Genomic DNA, 13761 nt, shown 5'->3' with positions numbered 1-13761 from the left:
CATCAAAATGCTAAAAGCAGTGCTTATTCCTGGGCTTATGTTCAGTGGCCATCAAGAGGGCTCCATGGAGGAAAGTCTATTTCAAAAGCAAATTAAATGCACAGAGAGAAATTAAGAAAAGAGACATTTGCAAGCGATGGGAAGGTAGGTCACATTGGGGGTGGGCCTACCTTCTTGGATGGATGGATGACTACTTGGTGCAGCTTCAAACTCTTTTTAGTACAAGTGACGTATAATGAATTACTCAACTGCTGAATAGATAGATTGGAGGCTTCCCCTCCCCTCCACCAGTGTAGCTTTTCACAGTCACCAAATACTGCCACATCTGATTTCTTAAGTCTTCCTCACCTCAGTGGAGTCATGGTTTTCCATTTTTCAGTTGAGGACACTGAGGCTCAGAGAGAGCATGTGACTTGTCTGAGGCTGTAAAGCCAAAATCTTAATAGAAGTCCCAGGCCCTGGGTAGAGAGGCTGGGGTGTTCTGACTGGTGAGGATTCTGCCCAAGACAGCATGAGGTGGTGAGAGATCCGCTCTAGAGTCCTGCAACCAGATCCACCACCAAGTTACCACGTGTTCCCTGCCAAGTCAGACCAATTCCTGGGCCTCAGTTTCCCACTTGTATTGTGACCCTTAGAGTTATGAGGAGAATGCTCAGGGTATTTATCTAAATGGGCAGTCCTCAGATGGACAAAGAGTTACATTTCCTGAGATCCTACTGTGTGACAATATCACCTCATGTAATCCGTCCACTAAGGAAGGGCCATTGTCCCGTTTTAAGGAGTAGAAGCCCAGACTCAGTGAGGTGACCTGTCCAGGGCCCCATTCTGAGCAGATCTGAGGACACAAGATCAGTGCTCCAGGCCTCACCATCTTTAGGGAGCCACGAACTTCCCAAGCCTCAGTTTCTCCATCAATAAAAGTAGAGCACTGGTGCCAGTCATATTCCAGGCCTCTCTGGGGTATGGAGGCACCTTGTAAAGCCGGGCTCCATGGAGACGGCGGCACAACACTCAGCGCCTGCCGGGGAGGGACGGCGTCCAGGCCCTGGGGAGCCTGTGCTCCTGGCAGCCCGCCCGGCGCAGGACTTATGACCTCACCCTGGGGCCACCCTCTCCCCCTCCTTTGCTTTCTAGCAGGAGACAGTCTCCCACGTCCCCTCTGGGGGCTTACCCCACCCCTCCCCTGGACCCTGACTCAGGTTGCTCACCATCATGTGGAGGCACAGCTGACCCGGAGGAAAGCTTGGGGGAAGGCAGACTGCCAAGCTTCCGTGAGAGTGCTGGCTTGCCCGGGCACAGGCCTTCCCAGTTGCCAAGCCGATCTCCTGTTCCCTTAGAACTTTTTTTTTTTTTTTTTAATTATTATTTATTTGTTTGTTTTTTGGGTCTTCATTGCTGTGTGTGCGCTTTCTCTAATTACAGCAAGCAGAGGCTACTCTGTTGCCGTGTGTGGGTTTCTCATTGCGGTGACTTCTCTAGTTTTGGAGCACAGGCTCTAGGGTGCCCAGGCCTCAGTAGCTGTGGAGTGTGGGCTCAGTGGCTCCACAGCGTGTGGGGGCTTCCCAAACTGGAGATCGAACCCGTGTCCCCTGTATTGGCAGATGGATTCTTATCCACTGGACCACCAGGGAAGTCCTCCACTAGAGCTCTTGATTCTCCAGGAGCCAAGAGGGCTGGAGTGTCATTCCCATTCTCCAGATGAGGAAATGGAGGCCTCAGGTGTGAAACATTCAGTGGCAGAGGCACGAGGTAAACTAGGGTTGACTCCCAAACTTGGGTTTTCATCTCAACTTGGCACGAGCCATCACCCCAGGAGTCTGGGGACAGCAAAGACATGAGTCCAAAATCTGGCTTGGCCATGTGACTCTGGGCAAGTGGCTTCATCACCCTGGCCTTGGTCTTCTCATCTGTAAAATGGAGATGACGATAGGACCTTCCCGGCAGGGCTGCGTGGAGACTAAACAGACAACACAGGTAAAGCAATGGCAGTGCGCGGCTCCTGCTAAGTGACAACCATCAGCATAACCTCAGGACCAGCGGCCCCAGCCCCCTTGGGCCCTGAAGCCATTGGAGGATCTGGGATGATCCCACCGTTAGGTTAGTGGAGGAGACTACCCAGCACTAAGCGTCATGCAGGCAGGTAAGCTGAGTCTCTGAGCAGCACGGTGACCCACAGTTCTCTGAGCTCCTGTTGCTGCTGCTCCAAGGCTTGGCTGCCCCTGAACGGCTCATTCCTGAGGGAGCTGTTGGGTGCATAGGTGGGTCGGGCTCTGGCCTTCCTGCCAGGGACTTGCTGAGCTGTTTCAAGCACAACCTTTCTTTCTCTGGGACTTAATTTCTCCTCTTGTCAATCACGCCTATCCCTCACCTCTGAGGGGCCAGTCTGACCCCTCAGAGCCTCAGTTTCCCCATCTGGGAAGTGGGGGCATTGGTGTGATGCTGCCCTATCTGCGGCCTGGCCGCCCTCAAGCCTCCAAAGGACGACAGCAGCTTGTGTGCTCAGCCTGCGGACCCTGGGTCATCATTGCTCCTTCCCAGCAGCCTCCAGACCAGGTGTAGTTCCCTGATGCCCGGCTACCTGGCAGGGGAACATGAGGCAGTGGAGAGTAGAGGCCCCATCCTGGTAGCCCCTTCCTGCTGTCCTGGACCTGAGGCCTATCAGCCCTGAACCTCTGAGAAAATATTTAGTCAGTAACCCAAGCCTTGGCCGCCTGCTTTCCCTGCAAATGTGCAATTAATCACCTGGACACACCCTGCCCTTAGTCCAGCCGCAGGGACAGCGACGCAGAGTGGCCGGCCCTGCTGCTGCCATGTGATAAGAGACAGTGGCTGCCACAGCGCCCTGTTAGGGCCAGAGGGGCCTTTTGAGTTTGTGCAGTCCAGCCCTTGATCTTGACTCTTTGAAGTCCAGGATGGCTTCAAAGCTTCCTGCACATTCTTGCCTGCACACCCACGGGGTGGGGAGCTCAGTCCATCCCAAAGTAGTCCCTTCTGCTTTCAAGGGCTTGGCTTTTTAGCAATCTGAAGTCAGCCCCCAGCTCCATTCCTGGTATCCCAGTCTGCTTGAGGGTATCCAGCAAGCTAGCTCCCTCTCCCCAGGGCTCCTAGAGAGCTTTGGGGTTGGGGCCAAGGTCTCCCAAGCATCCTGTGCTCCCAGGCACACCTCGAGCACCTGCAGCCACCGTCAGAAATGAGGTAAGCAGACCTCTCCCTGTCCTGGCCTGAGCTCTGCACACACAGAGCTATACGTCATTGGCAAATAACCCAAATAAAGAAGTGCATGTGTGTGCTCAGCCGCTCAGTTGCCTCCAACTCTTTACGACCCCATGGACTATAGCCTGCCATGCTCCTCTATCCATGGGATTTTCCAGGCGAGAATACTGGAGTGGATTACCATGCCCTCCTCCAGGGAATCTTCCTAACCCAGGGATCAAACCCGCGTCTCCTGTGGCTCCTGCATTAGCAGGCAGATTCTGCACCACTAAGCCACCTGGGAAGCCCCTAAGACGTGTTTATTAAATCCCAACTGGGGGCCAGGTCCTGTGCTGGGCACTGGGAACACAGGGCCACCAACGTGGTCCCTGCTGTGACAAGACAGTCGTCCAGGCAAGATGACCCTGGGCCCCAGCCCCACCCCCAACAGGGCCCCAGCCTGGACTTGCCTCCTGTTACTGTCCAGGCTGCTTGGCCACACCGGGGCTGCACCAGTGCTTTTCTGAAAGATTTCAAGCATAGCCAAAGAAGAAGAGAAGTAAAATAAGCCCCAGAGAAGAGTGGAGTGGACCCTTTTCTAGCTTAACCTTCAATTCAAGATGAAGCCTATTTCCGTCCTCTCTATACCTCCCCCCTCCCAAACTTACATTGAAACCTGGCCGCTCCAGTTCTTCCTTGGCCCTAAGTCACCCACTAGACCCAAATCCAAGCCATGACCCTGTGGGAGCTCAGGCATGACCCTGCTCCTGCATGGACAGGACTCGTGTCCTTGGCGGGAGGGAGCCCTGCACTGAGGCCGTTTCTTCACTGGCCTTTAGGTGGCCCTTCTGCAGGATCCTGATGCACCACTGCTCCCAGGGCCCCAGGAATAAATCAAAGAAGAGCTTTGGCTCCACAGTCCCAAGGCTGATGAGGGTTGGCACCTCCTGCCCGGTTCACTTTCCGTTTGCATTTTCCCCAGAGACACGATCACTTAGGAACCTATAAATCCCTGGCAGGGCTGACGACCTAGGCAAGTATATAAATCAACACTTGTAAAAGCATAATGGTCGCCTCTGGATGGCGCAGAGGGGCGTGTGCCAGAGCTCCTCAGGCCATCCCCCAGCACCCGCACCGGGATCCCCGCTCTGCCTGGCCTGACTCTCTTGGCAGCCTCTGGCGAGCCACCTCTCTGAGCCTCAGTCCCTTCCCCTGTAAAGGACGTTCCTTCCTTTACTTCCTTCCTCTGGAAAACGGGGCCGTCGCACTTACCTTGCTGAGTGCTGGCTGGTGTCTCACAAGCTCCATAGGAGCCATAAAGCATGGGCTGCAGCAGATTTTCTGGCAGGGTGTGTGGACAGAGCTCAGACTGGACCCAGGAGGCTGGGGTTCTCCCCTGCCAGTCACTGACCTTCTCTGTCACTTTGGACACATCACATCTCCACTGGGCCTCTCTCATTTTGAAGATGAGGGGTTGGTCAGGCAGTTGACCTAACAAGTACTTGCTGTGGCCCTACTGTGTACGGCCAGGCCTGTGTTTCCTCGCTCCCATCTCTGTTCCACTGATGTATGTGACAAACATAGGTTGAACACCTCTGTGTGCCCGGAGCTGCCCTAGGAGCTGGGCAGTCAGCACTGAGGACAGGGCAGGACCTGCCCTCGGAGGCGAACGTGCTAGTGGAGCTTCCCCAGCCCGTTCCTCCACGGGCGCAGGCGGGAAGCAACGTCTCCGTTCAAACCTGGCACATCCCCCCACTACTCCCTTGCCTGCAGCCCCATTCTCCATGCCCATTAGGCTGGACTAGGGGGTGTGGATGGAGGCTGAAAAGGGTTGCAGAAATGGAGTCTGTCTGGTCCTTCCTCCATCTGTGAAGGTGGGGCTAGGGTGGAGCGGGGGATCTCAGGGGGCCCTCTCAGCCCTGAGGGTCTGGGTCACGGGGGACCACAAGAGTCATCAGGAACAGAGGATGGAGAGGCAGGGGAGTCCCTGGAGGACAGATCCAGGTATGCATCCACCATCGAGGGGAGCCTGGGCACAAGGGGAGATACTGAAACCCAGTCACCCCTCCTGGCAGGTGGAATTCAGGTTGAGGAGGGGGTCAGTGCCATGGGCTCCTGTCCCAGCGGTGGAAATAGGGCAGCTGGGGCTGCAGTGGCAGAGCAGCAGGGGGCCGGGTCGCCACCCCCACTACGGGCGCTCCTTCCTGCCCGCCTGGGTCTGGCTGCCTAGGACTCAACCAAACAGGCTCCATCTTGCATGTCTCTGGGCCTCCTGCCGGCTGCCCTGGGATGGAAGGAGCCAGGAACAGGCAGCGGCCTGAATGTGAGTGTGGGGGGAGTCACAGGCAGAGGGACCCGGAAACTCTGAAGTGGCCGGCAGAGAAGGCCGCCCCTCACTTCCACTGTGGGGCATCCATGTGGACAGCGTGGCAGGAGACACACAGTGTGAGAGAAGCTTGAAGCAACCAGCTGGGGCCTGGCTTCCACCGCAGAGGAAAACAAACATTGGCGCACAGGGCTGGGAGAGTCCACTTTCCGACAGGGAGATCCGAGTCGACACCACACCCCTCCACCAACCCCACTCCAAACACATATAAATGCTGCATAAAATAGTACTCGGGGAAAAACCCAACTGGCCGCTCTCCCCAAAACCTCTTCCTACTGACCTCCTCTAGGCCTGCTTCTCAGCCTTCTTCTGCACCTTGGGCTTCTGCACCTTGGGCAAGTCCCCTTGGGCCCCTAGACCACAGAGAATCGGATAGGAGTGAGGAAGGAGGATAAGGAGAGAAGAGAGCCTCCTTATCTGGGGTCAGACCTCACAGCTTAAAGAGAGAGGGAACAAGAGCATGAAGGAAAAACAGAAGCAAAGGCAGTGAACTTGGAGGAGTGGAGAAAGGGAGGAAGGAGAGAATTGGAGGAGGAGGGAGGGAGGGAAAGGACGCTATGGAGAAATGGGAAGACAGGGAGAGGGAGCGGGGAGGACACAGGAAAGGGAGATGGGGGCCAGAGGGCCCCTGATGGAGACAGAGGCCAGGCGCCGCCGAGGTGGCCGGTCTCAAGGTGGCCTGGACAAAGGCTAGGGCTGCCGGGTGGTCTGCGTGGCTGTGTGGGGAGGGCAGTGCGGTCATTGTCTCTGCAGGCCTGTGGGTCTGCACTCTGGGTTCTTCTTAGGGAACCCCTGGGCTAACTCAGCTCCACTGCCCAGAGAGGCTCCCCAGGTGAGAAGTACCATGCCCTCCATCTGACCCTGGTCCTCCTGGGGGTGTGGGGTGAGCAGCAGGTGTGCCTCCTCGCAGGGGCAGGAATCCCCATGCCCTTAGTGCCCCTCTGAGGCCGAGTCCCTGGCACAGGGGCAGAGCTCAGGAGGGGCACGGATGTTTTCTAAATAAAGGAGGCAGAGAGCCCTGGCCAGGGAGGGGCTCAGGTCCAGTCTCCCAGCGGGCCCTGCCCTGGGGTACCACCTGCTGCTGTGCACCCTTAGAACTGGAGGGAACCTGAGGTCTCAGGGCATCAGGACAGAGGGTCCCCCTGATGATGCCAGGAGGAGGATCAGAGGCTCCGAGCAGACCCCAGCAGGGGAGAGGAGCAATCCCTGTTCAGGGTCGCTCACGAAAGTTGTGACCTACGGAGCCCCATGGCGACTGGCTCTGGGCCCCCGCCTGGTCTCCAGTCCTGTCCTCTCTCTCTGCCCTTTGTTTCTCCTGCCTTTGTCTCCTTTTCTCCCTCTCTCCATCTCTCTGAAATTAAATGGGATCCAACTGCCGGCTCCCTGTGTGTTCTCCCGCTCACGGCTCGGCCCTTTTCATTATTAATAGAAATATGTTCTCATTGTACAGTTTAATTCTGCTTATCTGGAGTGGATTAAGTGCTCACAATGACAAGCAGTATTGATTCCTGAGCATCCCTTTTGCCACGACCTAATTAGTTCCACAAACCCAGTGGGGGATGGGACGAGGGGGCGAGGGGAGCCTGGGTGGGAGTCAGGAGCCCTGGGTCCCCATCACACATGCCAATGTGATGAATGACATCGGGCCCATAGCTCCGTGTGAGGGGCTTGGACTGGCCTGCCCTCTGGGAGGCTGGGGCCAGGAGAGGAGGAGGGGGCCAGGTCACCCTGAGTCTTCGAGGGGTCAGAGGGGTGAGAGCATGTGCTCTGTGGCCTGAGGCCTGGGTTTGGATCCCAGCTCAACATCTGCTGGCTGTACTGTGAGGACAAGGGACTTCCCTTCACCATCCCTCAGTCTCTGCATCTGTAAAATGGGAGGAACTGTCAGTCTGGCTATGGCAGTAAACATGTGGCCCTTGCAGTCTGGGGCACCTGAGGAGGGTTCCACGCAGGGATGGCACACAAGGCTGTGAGTCGGCTGTCAGGCAAACAAGTCAGGACAGTGCAGTGTCCTGACTTTCCTAAGAGTGGGAGTGATTCCAGCGCCAGCCCTTGACTGAAGGGGAGAACGTGGGCCGTGTGAGAAGGCCCTTGACCTTCACAGGAAGACATGGGTCTCAGGGGCACACCCTCCCCCTCCCTGCCATGCTAGGCTCCTCTTGGGGTGCGGACAGCCAGGAGCCAGTGGCAAGGGAGCCCCAGAGATGGGTCAGCCCTGGACAAGGGCAGCCAGAGCGTCCATCTGGTGTGAATGAGCTGACCCAGGAAGCACACGCAGGCCGGCGCAGACAGCCGTCACAAGCCTCCATGGATTATGGGGCGGGATCAGCCACGCATCACGGGTTCTGCCCCACTTGGTTGGGTGGCCCCTCTGAATCCTAGTTACTGCTCTTCTTAATAAAGAAGAGGTTGACTGGATCTTTGCATCCTGCTTTGCCTAAACTAACCATGCAGTACGAAAGCATGGCATCCTTTTGACCTGGGTTTAGATCCCAGCTGCTCCTTTCACCTAAACTGGGATAGAAAGACCTTCCATGGGGCTGTTTCCCAGAGCATGGGTGGTGTGGGGTGGAGGAGAGCCTTGCACACAGTGGGTGCTCAGTAAGCATGACCTCCTTTGCTTCACTTCACTTCAGCAGTGAAAAGGCAAAAATTTTCCTTGAGGATTTTTTTTTTAAACCAGGTGACCTTCAGGGTGATGTGGTGAGACACAGGACACTGTTCAGACACCAGCACAGGCCCGGACTGTGGGGAGGGAGTGAGGCAGGCAGCGGAGGGCGGCAGCCTTGTAGGAAGGGAACCTTGGTGCGCTTAGAGCTGGCCTCCTCTCCCCATCCTCCCGGGGCTCTGCGTACAAAAGAGGTTCTCCGCACTTCCGTCTTCAGGGGCCCTGCCTCTCTGCCCTTTGCCTGCCGAGGCTGTCCAGGCTCTGTCCCTGGAAGGCCTTGCCTGTTTACCTAAAGCCAGCTTCAGAAGTGAAGTGTGTTTTTCCACCAACCGAGGAGTCAGTGCAGAGAGCAAAGGTCTGGGTCATACTGGAATTCCAATTTCAGTCCCAGCCTTGGTCTGCTTGTCTGCCAGCGGGCAAGAGCTTTTGCCTTTCATTGACGTCCTGGGACCAGTGCTGGTGTCTGCAAAGCCCACAGCACGTGGCGGGACCATGTGACAGGGTTCCCACCGATGGAAGCCAGGGACCAAGCTGGGCTCCGCACCCTGCCCCGTTACACCCTCCTCCACCGCTCTCCTGGTCTCAGCCTCTAGGCTGAATCACATAGCAGCCCCCCAAGTCTCATTTCCACTTTTTAATGTTTTTCTTGTAAAACCAAAAATATAAAACTGGCAGGGGAATGGAAAACAAGTTCTGTACAATTTATATACACGAGGTCTGTGATTTCAAAACCATTGGGGAGACAAGAGGAAAGACACAGTCAAGGGATGTCACAGGTCACGGATCCTGACGGGCACCTCTGAGCACCTGGCTGGGGCTTAGAGGCTCACACGTGGCCAGACCCGGCTGCGTTCTGGGGAGCAGTGGCCTGGCTGCTCCGGCTGGCTGCCCCGAAGGTGGGAACAGCCAGCAGGTGGGCAGGGTAGCATCGGCGGTGGAGGGCGGGCAGGTATGGGCGGCATTCAGGTGTCTGTGTAGATGGAGGGGATGTGACTCAGGCAGTGCTCAAAAGCCCCATTGGGAAAGAAGCCGCAGTCCTCGGGGCCGGACACGACGTCCTCAGATGGCTGTGCTGGCAGCGTGGTGGGACACGGGGCCCCGGCCAGGGCCTCGTAGCCTGTGGATGTGGGCGACAGGGTCCAGGCTGGAGAATTCGCACCGATCCACATGTGAGCAAACAGAACACACCCGTCCGTGTTCCCCGGCTCCCACCCACCCCCAGTACACCCTTGGTGAGGCTCACACCTGCCTCTGGTGTACGTGTGTGACATGTGTACTTGAACACACAGCCACACACCTGCACACAAGCACCTTCTTACGAAATGGCCCAAACTTGCTAATACACAACCATGCACTCACATGTGTGCACACACACAAAGGAGGGGTCACAGGAGGAGGACGTGTGTGCACAGAGAGGGTGTGAATGTCAGCACAAACGCGATGTGGAGCACGTGTGTCAGGGAGTTCCCTACACACACAGGGGGCTCACGCTGCCAGGAAGCCCCCGTGCTGACCCTACACGCACATGCATACACGTGCCCACACAGACTCGCCCCACGAACACGTGCAAAAGGAAGACATGTGCAGACCTGGGAGCATGTGTGTGAGCAGGGACACACAGGCTCACATGCAGATGACCCACAGGTTTGTGTGTGCTCAGCTGTGCCTTGGTGCCCATCCCTCCACCCCCTGCTGCACGCCCACAGCTGCCCAAAGGGCCTTGGGACTGGGTACCAGTCTCCCCTTTGGCTGGTGCCCCCCATCCTGCCCAGTCCTTGTAGCTTCCAGCTGGATCTGAGCCCTGAGGCTGATCTGGGAATTTCCGTACCCTGCTTCTGATGCTCTTCCTCCGACCAGGCCCTGTGCTCTGGGCCCGATTCCACCTGGGCTGAGTGCAGCCCGCCCCTCTCCCTGGGTTCTCCATCCCAACATGCGCAAAGCACACAGCACAGGAGTGGGAAGGAGGCAGGCAGGAGAGGCTTACCTGGGGCAGGTAAAGGTGCACTAAGGCCATGATAGCCATTGGGCCGCAGGGGGTTGAAACCATGGGCCTCCCCCGCCAGTCCGTCCCCACTGGCTGCCTGCTCGGCCGACCGGTAGCACTCACCATAGGGGAAGCAATTCTGGATGGAGTGGAAGCTGCCCTGGTAGCCTGCAGGGGGAGGCAGCAGGGGCTGCATTCAGAGGGAAAACACCCAGAGAGGGAGGAGGGGGCCGTCCCCGCTGTGCAGCTCAACCTCCCGCACTGGCCTGGGGCCTGGTGGGTGTGAATGGGAGGAGAGAGCCCCAGGCCAGAGGAGGTGCCGGGGGTCCTACCCTGGAGCAGCTGCGCAAAGCACTGTCACGTGGCTGCACCTGCCAACAGTGCTTGGAGGGCAGGGACTCTGGGTCCTCCGTGCCTTTCTAAGATACCCCATCACTCACAGTTCCTCCAAAGAGCCAGCCATCCCCACCCCCAGCCACTGCTACCCATGATGCTCCCTTTGATGCCCGGTGGATGGGACAAACTCTTCTTCACTGCTCATGACAAATTTGCTCCTGGAAGAGACCCCCCCAGTGAGGCAAACCGGGTCACCTGTCTCTCACCTTCTCCCAGTGTGGCCCTCAGTGCCAACCATGACCCTCGGTGCCAGCCATCATTCCAGGTACCTGACTGCCACCCTGTGGGCCAGTGTCTCCTTCCTCTCATGCAGCCTGAGCAGGAGTCACTGGGTTATCTGCAAAGGGCCCCCTCCATCCCGACCAGAGCTTACCTTGAGGGCTGGGCAGAGGCTGGGGTGGAGGGCTCTGAAAGGGCGGGTAGGGCGGCTTGCTGGGGAGCGTGGGAAAGGGCTGGCCCCCCGGAGAATGGCTCTGGGAGGATGGTGGCAGTGGGGGTGGCCCAAGCCCCTTCAGTGGACTGACCATGGGCGAGAGGAGGCCAGGTCCCAACCTGGAGAGAAGAGAGACAGCCAAGGTTCATAGAGGTTGTCCAAGTTAGTCCCAGACACACAGCACTGTCCTCATGGGTTCTGGTGAGGGCAAGATTAAATAAAGCAACGTAGACACCGCATCAGTATGATGTCAGAAACATTCTTAGCCACTCCATGAATCATCAGCATTATCATCAAGATGAAGGGAAGGAAAACCAGCAGTTAGGCCTGTTGTCCAAGTAGGCCTTTAGTCTCTTGTATGGTGTACGTTTACGGATTTTCTGTCTACATCTCTCGCCATCTCTCCTCCACTTGCATACATCCTGTGATGGGGGACTCACCACCTCCTTTTGTACAGAGCCCGAAGGATGCTCACGTTCTGAAATAAGACCACAGTGGCTAACAGTAGTTAGCCCTGAACCCAGCTGTGCCCCGCCAGGATGTCTAACCAGGCTGCACATCACTGGACACCAGGTCCCTCCCTTGCGCCGCCTTCCTGAGCCCTTGAGGTCTGCTCACACGAACCACAATGACCCGGGGGTCAGGGGGACTGGGCTGAAGGCTCACAGCCTCTGAACTACTTATGTGCAATGACTGCAGAAAGACGGAGAGTGTGGAGGTTCAGAGTCTTTATTTTCTTCTTTGCATTAATGGCTATGTTGGACTGTTCATGTTAGAATACCCCATATACTCACTGTCACAGCTCCATGTAACCTCTCCAGGCTAGCCATGCTGTTCCTGCCCACCGTCTAAGACTCGAGGAAGCATGACAGATCACTGTCTTTCTCAAAACAGAGAAAGGAGATCTGGGGAGAGGCTGGTGGTCTTCACATCTGTGGCTCTGCAGGGCCCCCATCTGTGGCTCTAAATGGGCCTCCCGCTGTCACTGCCCCTGTGATTACACCGCACTGTCTCGTCCCAGTGTCTGGGGCGCACAGCCCTGTGAGTGCACTGAGGGCAGCAGAGGAGGGCTTCCGCATCGGGACCCTGGTCCCCAGGCCAGGATCTGAGACGCTGCAGGTACGGGCCAGCCTCCTGAAGTTAATGAAATGATCCTCTTCAAGGCTCCCTGAGTTAACCGCCATTATCACCATCATTAATATTTCTAAGCCTGTTCTCACGGGGTCATCAAGTGGGTCTACAACTGTGCTCTATAAACTGTGGAGGGCGGTGTACAAGCCATGTGTGCTCAAAACCAGTCCTCCGGGCTGAGGCTGAGCCCAGGCGTGGCCAGGAGGGTGGCTCCTCCTCCCTCCAGCCTGCTGCGTGGTACCCTCCCGTCTTATGCCAACCCCATCGTGGCACCCACACTCCAGCTTTTCCCCTACTTCCTGTCCATCCCCTCTGTTAGGATAAACCCCGCGGGGAGGGCCAGGCCTGGCCTTCTCAGTCACTCCCTGTTCAGCACCAGGCCTGGCACACAGCAAACAGCTGATAAATACTAACAAATGGGTTTCTGAATCACTCAACTACAAAATCCAGAGATTAACAACACTGCAGACTTAAGGAGAACCAGATCTGAAGGGGAAAAAACATGCATTTTCAAAGTTTGTTTTTCCTGTCTCAAACCTGCCATAAATTCACATTTGCCACCTTCACAGCCAGTGAAATTAAACAGAACACGACTCTCTCCGAAGTGGACGGGGAGGCTGAGGTTCTACCCCTCTACCTGAACTCTAAAGGAAAAAGGATCGTCTGGAGCGCCTCTTCTGAGTCATGCAAATGATCCCTAAATCAAATATTTTTGCTTCAATTGGAACTTATAAAAATTAATAAAAACCTCACTGGCCTGGCAGACGAGGGCTTCATACCTCGTACATGGCCGGGGAGGGAAAAAAAAAAAAAAAACCCACCCTATTGGGCGTCTTCTCTGAGCCAGGGTAAATAAATTTGGTCATGAAGTCAGGCCCTCTTAGCATATTTTTGAGTGAATCAGATAATTCTGTCAAGCTATTTAACGTCCCAGCAAACCGCCAGGGAGCCACAAGTGGCCTTCCTTGTTGACTTTGGCAGGAAAGGGAGGCTGAAGGCTTTCCCCCCTTCCTCGCCTCTTCTCAGGGGCTGAAAAAAGAAACCCATTCAAGCTGGGCCCGGTCCTGGTGTCAGGCATGAGGGCCCTTCTCTCAGGCAGCCCCAGGGGAGCCTGGGCGCCTGGCTGGTGGGATGGCTTGCCTGTCGCTCCCGCAGGCACGGGTGGCCGGGCGGGCTGGGGGTCCCGTCTCAGTCTTGTCATCACTCTGCCTCTCACTGCAGGAATTCCTGATGGGCACTTACGCAGGCAGCAGGCAGGTGATGAATGAGGCGGAGCAGAGTGCGCAGGCCCGAGTGGGGAAAGGCCTCTGTGGTTTATTTGTCTTTGGTTGGAGATGTCTGGGGACTGGCTGTGGGTGAGCAGGTGGCCTGAGCCGGTGGGTGGGTGGGTGGGGGAGGGACAGGAGGTTGGTGTCCATGGAGCCTGTACCAGCTGACACACACAATATCAGGCATGTGCACCTGACCCTCACCATTTCCACAGAGAAGGGTATTCTAACGCCCATTTTACAGAAGAGCAAACTAAGGCTGCAGGAAGACTTGATTTTCTGGGTTCCCCTTGGTACTCCATC

At 56.5% G+C, this 13761-nt stretch overlaps 1 protein-coding gene across 1 annotated transcript in view; it reads right to left on the bottom strand.

Moving 5' to 3' along the window:
• Positions 1 to 8912: 8912 nt before the first annotated feature.
• Positions 8913 to 13761, bottom strand: part of GLIS1 (GLIS family zinc finger 1) — a 264245-nt gene continuing 259396 nt past the window's right edge. Inside the window, exons 10-12 of the mRNA XM_055585833.1 lie at positions 11000 to 11178; positions 10231 to 10398; positions 8913 to 9363 (exon numbers count right to left, since the gene is read on the bottom strand). Of these exons, the coding sequence (XP_055441808.1) occupies positions 9209 to 9363; positions 10231 to 10398; positions 11000 to 11178 (502 nt within the window). The 3' untranslated portion in view covers positions 8913 to 9208. The remainder of the gene's footprint in view (positions 9364 to 10230; positions 10399 to 10999; positions 11179 to 13761) is intronic.

Source organism: Bubalus kerabau, chromosome 6 (genome assembly GCF_029407905.1).
Source record: "Bubalus kerabau isolate K-KA32 ecotype Philippines breed swamp buffalo chromosome 6, PCC_UOA_SB_1v2, whole genome shotgun sequence".
In the NCBI taxonomy this organism is placed as follows: Eukaryota; Metazoa; Chordata; class Mammalia; order Artiodactyla; family Bovidae; genus Bubalus; species Bubalus kerabau.
The sequence above is the reverse complement of the archived record's forward strand: the minus strand, read 5'-3'. Positions and strand labels throughout refer to the sequence as shown.